This window comes from Asterias amurensis, chromosome 6 (assembly GCF_032118995.1).
Source record: "Asterias amurensis chromosome 6, ASM3211899v1".
NCBI classification, from domain to species: Eukaryota; Metazoa; Echinodermata; class Asteroidea; order Forcipulatida; family Asteriidae; genus Asterias; species Asterias amurensis.
In genome coordinates, this window is record NC_092653.1 from 15,084,434 (window position 1) to 15,094,433 (window position 10,000).

General features: G+C 40.3%; 1 protein-coding gene across 1 annotated transcript in view; it reads left to right on the top strand.

Moving 5' to 3' along the window:
* LOC139939185 (glutamate receptor ionotropic, kainate 2-like) overlaps positions 1–10,000 on the top strand; it is a 104,256-nt gene that overhangs the window by 51,704 nt on the left and 42,552 nt on the right. Inside the window, exon 2 of the mRNA XM_071934960.1 lies at positions 3,872–4,027. Within this exon, the coding sequence (XP_071791061.1) occupies positions 3,872–4,027 (156 nt within the window). The remainder of the gene's footprint in view (positions 1–3,871; positions 4,028–10,000) is intronic.

Here is a 10,000-nt window from a genome sequence, read left to right on the forward strand (position 1 = left end):
GTTTGAAGATAATGATAGTGGAAAGCTTCCCTTCAAATCTTACTTACTGAGGTGCTGTAGTTTTTGAGAAATGAGTTAAACAATGTCCTGAAAATACTTTTGTAAATTATTAAAATAATTTTCGTCTCATGAGACGAAAATTATTTTCATGACATTGTTTTACTCATTTCCCAAAAACTACAGCACCTTAGCACATAGTATTTTCAGGGAAGCTTTCTACAATCATTATCTTCAAACTGTGTAAGTTTAGTGTAAATCTGTGGGCATTGTGTTTTTTGTACTACAAAAGTTATATAGACCCTTTAAAGGCTTACGTCATCATAACGTCATTCGGTTGCTGGGTGTGACATTTATTTTGTTTATCTAATAACATTGTGATTGATGAATTAATTGGAGGGGTCCCACGTATTCCGGAAACTGATTGAAACTTGAGCCATAGGGGACGTGTATGTGTTTAATGCGTGGGACGGGGATACAAGTCCTTTCAATGTTAACTTAATTGTCGCCGCTCTTCGCTGTACTGTTAAACGTAGAACATAACGGCAGTTTGTGTGGTACTTAGATGTAGCCCGGGCCTAAATACAGACAGACTATGTACTTAGTCCAGGCCTTAACGTAGCCCGGGCCTAAAATGTCTATCGGACTCCAATGTAGACCTGTCTTAAAATGTTGCCTGAGCCTACATGTGAATCCCGGGCCTAAATGCAGCCCGGGCCTAAGTTTTGCCCGGGCCTAAATGATGAAATGGTGTCAATTGTCAAGACCATGAAAAGTTGTGAAATTTTCCCCACATAACTTCATGTGCTAGCCGACTGTATGAAGTGCCAGCCAACTTAGGAAAAAAGTAAAACAGGTTGCTCAGCGTGAAATAACGTGGGATTCAATGTGGTAGCATACAGTCATTTACAACAACAAAACATGAAAAGCTGTGAAGTCCCACTTTACATAACTTAACCTGTGTGCTAGCCGCACCAACTATACTGAAGTGCTAGCCAATTGGGAAAAAAGGTAAAACAGTTTGCCCTTCTCAATCTTATCTTTTTAGGTATTCATACGTCACATTTCATGTGCTTCATCAATCACCATCTTGGGAATTAGAATTAAGTTGAAGAGAGTAAATGGCTCTGCCCATAATCGTGTTAAGTGGTTAGCGGGATTAGGTTACCACGCTGACATACGGTACCCCCCTGATCCTGTGATGGATTTTAACTCGACTGTGAGGTTTTTGCGGGAATGTTGGTACTACCATATGAATATGGAAATTACTCACAATACAAAAAGTTAACTCTTGAAGGAGAATCATCCATTCATACTGAATCAAAGACAATGACGTAGATCCAGGTTTAAGAGTTTGAATTATCTTTCTTCATTTCTTTCTGTTCAACAACCTATCTGTCTGTTTATGTCTGTGTTCCTATTTGCGTCCTATATGGAAAGGTTTTAGGCAAACCTAAATTTCCTTATCATATTTTGAATTTTGAAATTTCAGGACACGGAAGGTTGGTTTCAATTTACATTATGAAGACCAATTGAAGAGCTTGCACAGCATGTGAAAAATCGGTTTATGTTAGATTAGGTTTACACATAACTTACATGCACTCTTGCACATCAACCCTGTGTTTACAAAAGGGGCGAAACACGTTCATATATTGCCTTTAAATATCCACATATGAAACTTTTAGCAAGCTGTGTTGGGTGGGGGGGGGGGGTGGGTCGACACATGCCATGAAAACGACACTAAACGCTGCCCATCTCTTCCATTCATAACGTATAACGTACAGGTTGGCAAAGCCAATCGTTACAAACTCCACGGACAGATTGCATCGCGGCGCCCGTCTCTAAGTGGTGTCAGCTTTGGTCAAATGTAATATCAGCTTCTAGAGTTCATCCAAAACTACTCTGATATTTTACTTACTTTAACGGCATACCGAATCTTGCTCACATTTATCCCGTCCCTGCATTTTACTGTTTCATATCCACATGTTGAATGTTGAAAGACAGTGGACACTATTGGTAACTGTCAAAGACCATTCTTCTCACTTGGTGTATCTAAACATATGCATAAAATAACAAACCTGTGAAAGTTTGAGCTCAATTGGTCGTCGAAGTTGCGAGATATGAATAAAATAAAAAACACCCTTGTCAAACGAAGTTGTGTGCTTTCAGATGCTTGATTTCGAGACCTCACTTTCTAAACTTGAGCTCTCGAAATCAAATTCGTGGAAAATTACTTCTTTCTCGAAAACTACATCACTTCAGAGGGAGCCGTTTCTCACAATGTTTTATACTGTCAACCTCTCCCCATTACTCGTCACCAAGTAAGGTTTTACGCTAATAATTATTTTGAGTAGTTACCAATAGTGTCCACTGCCTTTAAGCATGTAGTTGGTTTTTGTTTCTTGTTTTTTTTTACCTCAAATTCACAATCGAAAAGCTTTGGCGAAAAACAATCGGTTCACAATACAACTCCAACATTCTGCTCTTGTTTTTAAAAAACCAAAGCTTGACAGTACGGTCACCCTAAAACACTTGCCAACATCAAGGTGATTTCGTCCTTTATTGGTTCGTGAAAAGTACACTCAAGTTGTATTCAAACTGAACATACCACTGTGCTTATATTTGCACTCCAACAACAAATACAGTCGTCATGGTTATTGGCAATCACTGACAACAATCTACGGGTTTTTAGTTTAATGCAACAGTTTGAAGACTTGAGAACCAGTCTGGTGTTAAAACCCCGTGGGGAGTTTTTTATTCAATGGCACAGTGCAATTGGGTATTGAATTACCCTTTCTTACGTTGGCGTCTGGGTGCCAAACACTTATTAGTAGCTGCTCCCTGGTGGTTTAGCATGACCTACTTTATTATGAATAATAAATGTATTTATTAATTCACGTCTTCTTTCAATGAGGGTAAACTTCGTTCATTAGCACCGCGCACTGCTTTCCATGGAGGTCCTCTGTACACATTGGCATTAGTAAAAGACAAAATATTATTACACCACCAAAAGTTATAAAAGGGAAATTTACCATGGTTTCCAGCTTAAAGAGCAATTCTTTACACAAGATTGTCGATTAAAAGACACATATTAAATGTACATTTTAAAGATAATGAGGACAAGAGCTTTCAGAACAATTTTTGTAAAAAATTTGATTGCTCATCGTTTTCCGAGTTGAATTTCGCGTAGATGTTCGTAATTTCTCGCGGTCAATCCGGGAACTAGTTTCCTCAAAACTTGAGGGGTTATGTTGCCTTATCGTGGACTCTGGTGTCCAAACCTTCGGCTCCCTAAGTGCGTGGGTTCCCCCACCCCATCCCATTTCATGTTTGTTTTCTCCCACATCTAAGACTGAACATTTCTTTATCATCTTCTTTCCATTCTGCTATTGGCACTTGCGTTGTTGGTGGACAAACAACAATTGGATACAATTTAAATACAGTGCTGTGTACTTTCCCCCACTCCCCCTTGGTGTGATATTTGGTACCCGTTTTCAACCTTATTATATTATAATTTTCATCTGCTTCCAATGATATTCACGCTGATTGCGTCACCTCGTGACGTCACCTCGTCACTTTGTGACGTCACGTTCGCTTGTTAATGTCTGTGTTCTCATTAACCATCGTAAATTCCCCAACAAATAACATATTAATTCTAAAAATATAAATATAGTATTTTGTATTTTCCCCAAATAAGTGTTTCACCCTAAACCTATTTATATATCTACTTCTGATGATAGTCATGTCGATGACGCCATTGCATGACGTCACTTCATGAAATCACGTTAGTGTATGTGTTCTCGTTAAACCATCTTTCTTCCACACAGTGCCATGATCTCAAGTCTCGTTTTTTTATTGTATTTCTCATTTAAAGGTGTGATCATGGAGCAGCCGACCATTGTGGAAGAGGAAATGATCCGTCTTGCCTTTGACAATATAAACATTGATGACGTCATATTACCAGAGTCTCGCTTGGACTATACCATCTTTCGGATTACTTCTCCAGACCCGTTTGGTGCCGTCAAGTCAGGTAAAGTCGAATATTGTTTTCGTTATTTCATTGACACCATTATATCTCATTTCATTTTCCCCCGACGAAACCAGAGTAAAATTTGATTGAATGTGGAATTGTTAAAAACAGAGGAACCATGGATCAGTGGTTCTGGCCCCCGGCTCAGCAGGGCACCGTCCGTCTGTTTGAAGCAGAAAGTAGGTTTCAGCATGACTGTCGAAGCGTAAGCCAGATTCGTAGGAGAACAAGCCGGGGTGCAAGCCAGAGCAATAGTCACAGCCGATACAAGGGCCAATGCTAAAGCCCAAGCAACAGCCATTAGCCACATCCCAGACTGGAGCCAGAGCCAAAGCCGAAGCCGCTTTCGACCAGGCCTTATTATTCCTTGGAGACCTACGTCAGTGCTACTTGTGTCAATTTCTATTGTTTAGTTTTTAAATCACATTACATCGTCAAAGACTCGCTGTAAAAAATAAGCGCATTCACTTCTGGGTGCAGAGAAGCATTAATGGTTGCAAAATGCGCGTACGATATACAAGCAACTTAGAGTCAGCGTACATAATATGTGACCAATCAATGGCATAAAACTGCCTTGAAAGTTAAGTTCGATCGATATAATCAAATCTGCCATTAGTTATAGGGGTTAGAACCAGAAAACCTGAAAAGGGTGATTGTGAGGGTCAGCTACTAGGAAGTTTACTTTAAAGGCCGTGTACACTATTAGTAATTGTCAAAGTCTAGCCTCCACAGTTAGTGTATCTCAACATATGCACACAATAAGAAACCTGTGAAAATTTGAGCTCAATTGGTCGTCAAACTTGCGAGATAATAATGAAAGAAAAAACACCATTATCACACGAAGTTGTGTGCGTTTAGATGGTTGATTTCGAGACCTCAAGTTCTAAATCTGAGGTCTCGAAATCAAATACGTGGAAAATTACTTCTTTCTCGAAAACTATGGCACTTCAGAGGGAGCCGTTTCTCACAATGTTTTATACCATCAACCTCTCCCCATTACTCGTCACCAAGAAAGGTTTTATGCTAATAATTATTTTGAGTAATTACCAATAGTGTCCACTGCCTTTAACCCGTCCACAATGTACTGATCCCAAATGTACTGTCCCAAGTCAACATCCCACAGTGCCCAAAACGGGCTGAATGAAATTAATACAGTCCTGCACTGAACTCCCACATATCAAACTTGTCCGCAAAGTTGCATTAATTATTCACGACATTTTAGACTGTAAACATTTTGCAAATCACACAGAGAATCCCACACGTAAACTCCCGTAAGGCAAACGGACACCACGCAATGGCACACGTAACCACTCCCCCACCAGCTACACTGCCATAATTATACTCGATGTCTAAATACGGACCGGGTAGATGGTGATGGATGTGTGGAGACAGGAAGGAAGTCAGCTGAAGAGAACACGTCTTAATTGAGAAGTGCGGACAATATTTGAAGATATCATATTACGCAAGATGTTTCGATTGATGAAATGTACGTTGTGTGGACAGTCAAGTCCAGGTGCATTTTTTTGTTTCGTGTATAACAACAACCGACGCCGGAAGTTCAAATTAAGCAAATAAAACATTTTTTAAGACAGTACGGTTACTCTTTGATTACATATCCAGTGTTAGAGCATGAAGCTATTTCTACCTCCAGTGTTAGAGTCGTACCAAAGATTTACAAGTTCAACGCACTTTTATCGCTGTATGGTGCGGGTATCCAATTTGTATGATGTAGTTGGCTTGTAAAGGATTTTATCACCTTTTGGTAATAGTCAATGACCAGTAGTCCCACTCGGTGTATCCCAACATGTGCTCGAAGTTGCAAGGGGGAATAATAACAGAAAAAACAGACTTGTTGCCCAACATCATGGTTAATAAAAGGCTTCAGGCCTGAAGGTTGTTTTCTTTCTTAGTTTTTTGAGAGAGAAATAACTTCTTTCTTAAAAACATATTACTTCAGAGCAGCCGTTTCTCACAATGTCTTATACTATCAACAGCTCTTCATTACTCGATACCAAAGTGTTATGCTAACTAAACATTTTTTTGAGTAATAAGGGCCTACCAACAGTGCTCACTGCTTCTAAAGAAGCACCTACATCTTGGTACAACTAGATGCAAGAGGTCAATCACATTTTAATACCAACAACCAACGCTCGGCCTTTGGCTATTTTTAATTGACCCAATTCACGTGACTTCATCGAACACAAATTATTGCTTGTGCCATTTTGGGAGCGAGATTATACCCAGCCCACGTGTTTATGTGTGGGGTGGGTTTGTATTCGATCCCGTGCAGTTAGACACGTATACCACAATATCGTTACTTGAATTTTCACTTCCTTATGACATAACTTGCCGCTGGGCTGCCCGCGAATTTTCTTTTCCCTGAACCTTTCGGGCAGTGTACGTGGAGTTTAGCCAATCAGAGCGCGAGGCTGTGTTGATGACGTCACTGAACCATTCGGTAAAGATTGGCTAAACTCCACGTACACTGCCCGAAAGGTTCAGGAAAAAAAGATTCGCGGGCAGCCCGTGTGTGACGTCAGAGCAATGAGATGATGTGCTGCTTCTGATTAGAAACATATCTAACGTAGCCAACAATATCGGCCCGCATTTAAACAACGTGTGCTGTACACAGCCGCGGTTGGTATCCTACGAAACTTTGGTCAGAAAAAGGAAAAAACCGTAATCAATATTTGGTGCTTGCAGCTTTATGAAATTGGCTTCCATAACTTGACGAAACAAGCAAACTTTAATCTAATCCTCCGAGGAGACCGTGCACCCGATCCATGAGCGGGACGCTGACGACTCAATCCATGGGTCTCTCAGCGAAATGCCACCGGCATGAAATTAACGTCAGTTATAGGTATCCTCGGTGAATGCCCAAGAGGGGCCAACGAACAGCGAACAAAACATTGTCACCATTCATAACCTACTGTTTTTGTGGTTTTTGAAACACAGCGCGGCAATTTATATCAGTCCGAAAGAAAGGTTTTGAAGCAGTCTTGAGGATTTTCCAATCAAAGTCACAGTGGGGGCCTTGAGCTATGCCTATTTCTAAATGAGACAATCTCTTGTCAAACTCGCCGTTGGAGATCTGTAAGACTTGAGTGAGGTAATGTCAGACTGACAAATTTGTATCAATACGAGAGCACTGTTTGGAGAATTATACTGTCGAGCTTAATAAAGAGAGAGTCTGACGGAACAAAACCGCGAATTCGGCTCGAGCTCAAAATACGTCTGTCATTGATTCTATTAAAAGCGGGTCGTTTCAGCTATTTATTCATTTAAAATATCCGGACATTGTTAACAGCAGGTGCCGGCCAGAGTAAGGCAAATAGTTTTTAAAATAATGTCAAAGCGATGTGCACTCCCAGCCCCCGCCAACAAATAACTATATGTATACACAGGGGGAAAATAGCCTAAAAGTGTAGATTCGTGACGAATCTAGAGTTGAGAGTAGATTCGTAAAAATAATCTATACTTTCATCTTTAGAGTGACGTCACAGTTCAATTTTAAAAGCAAATAAGCTGACACGTGGTCCATACACGAAGAAGTGACCACTGACTTCAATATTTACAAAAACATTAGATCAGTAACACGTATTTTATGAAAATAGCAATATATGAGATTTCATAATTACAGTAGACGAGAATGAATTCAGGTCTATTCAGGATTGGTTTACAGGAGTGGCAATAGGGCTGCCACTGGCTTCATTTCTATCAGGCATTACATTATACTATTGAAGACAAATAACACTATTGGTAATTGTCAAAGACCAGTCTTCTCACTCGGTGTATCTCAACATATACATACAATAACAAACCTGTAAAAATTTGAGCGCAATTGGTCGTCGAAGTTGCGAGATAATAATGAAAGAAAAAAACACCCTTGTCACACGAAGTTTTGTGCTTCCAGATGCTTGATTTCGAAACCTCAAAATCTAATAATTCTGAGGTCTCGAAATCAAATTCGTGGAAAATTACTTCTTTCTCGAAAACTATGTCACTTCAGAGGGAGCCGTTTCTCACAATGTTTTATACCAGCAACCTCTCCCTATTACTCGTAATCAAGAAAGGTTTTATGCTAGCAATCATTTTGAGTAATTACCAATAGCGTCCACTGCCTTTAAGGCAACATGGAAAGCAAGATGTACCTAGCACACGTATTTTGTGCGAGTAGCAACATTTTTATTACAGTACAGGAAAATGAATTCAGGATTAGTTTATGAAAGCACCAATATGACTGCCACTCAATTCCAGGCATTACTTTTCAACCATCAATGAAAATACAACATGTACCTAGAACGCGTTATGTGAATAGCAACATATGAAAGTTCATTACAGTATTCAAGAATGAATTCAGGATTAGTTTATGAGAGTACCAATGTGGCTGCCACTGGCTTTATTTCCAGGCATTACTTATATTATTCAGCCGTCAATGGAAAAGCATAGCAAGACGTCCGATCGCAAAAGCCAACACACAAGGAAATGAATTTAGGATAAGTTTATGAGGGAGCAGCAAATATGGCTGGCACTGGCTTCTGTGCGGCACCATAATGTAGCCCGAGCCCTAAATGTAGCCTAACCTAAATGTAGCCCCAAACATGTACCTCAATGTAGCACGGACCTACATTTAGGTACATGTTTGGGGCTACATTTAGGTCCGGGTTACATTTAGGTACATGTTTGGGGCTACATTTAGGTCCGGGCTACATTTAGATACATGTTTGGGGCTACATTTAGGTCCGGGCTACATCTAGGTACATGTTTGGGGCTACATTTAGGTCCGGGCTACATTTAGGTACATGTTTGGGGCTACATTTAGGTCCGGGCTACATTTAGGTACATGTTTGGGGCTACATTTAGGTCCGGGCTACATTTAGGTACATGTTTGGGGCTACATTTAGGTCCGGGTTAAATTTAGGGCATGTTTGGGGCTACATTTAGGTCCGGGCTACATTTAGGGCTCGGGCTACATTATGGTGCCGCACAGGCTTCACATCCAGCCATAGTTTTAACTTGTTATTATGCAGCCATTAATGGAAAAAGCAAGCTTGAAAGACAAGAGGACGTTTTACTAGTTGGTATCGTGGGCATTAGTGTTGAAAGTTCATATGAAACGAATACGGAAATGAAAATACAACGGTGGCCATTTTTGTCCTCCCAAGACAGAACGGAGACTAACGGCCACAGTGTATATAGCCCCCGTCCCCCTACGGGCTCACTGGGCCTACATCGGATGGAGGTAAAGGTCAATTATGCATAGTTTGCACACGGTGCCATCCTCAACTTCTCCCCTGTCTGTCTCTCTCCCAGATGACTATGCTCCCATGTTGTCCCGTTTATCAATATTTACTCTTGGCTGTAGGTAAAGCTCAAACACTTTAAGACTAAAGGCATGGTTTATATTTGAGCTCGCTCGATCCCCTAAAAACGAGTAGGGCCTATAGCAGAAAATCAAAAACAACGCTCTCATTTTCTCGAAGAGAAAAACATACGGGGCTCTAGCTCTGGAAGTGACATGTGACTTGTTCAGTTGTACTTGGCTAGGTAAAGCTTAAATACTTTAAGACTAAAGGCAGGGTTTATATTTGAGCTCGCTCGATCCCCTAAAAACGCGTATAGCAGCACATCAAAAACAACGCTCTTAAATAAGTTATACGGGGCTCTAGAAGTGTCATCCGAATTAATAATTGCATAGAGCTGCTTAAGCACAAACATTAGCTAGGCACAACATAATTATGCATCAGAATATCGTTACCAGCCAAACTACCATATGTCACATGCACAATGTGTGACTGGTATTCTGCTCATTTGAAATTGGGCACAGATCCTAAGACAGATTATTGGATGATAATATGACCACATCCTTAATAAAAGCATAGAGCAAGGAACCTTGATCTTTGATAAAAGCATGCTGTCCTGGAAAGTATAAACTTTAAATAATTGAACAGCGTGTCACTTCAACTCAGAAAA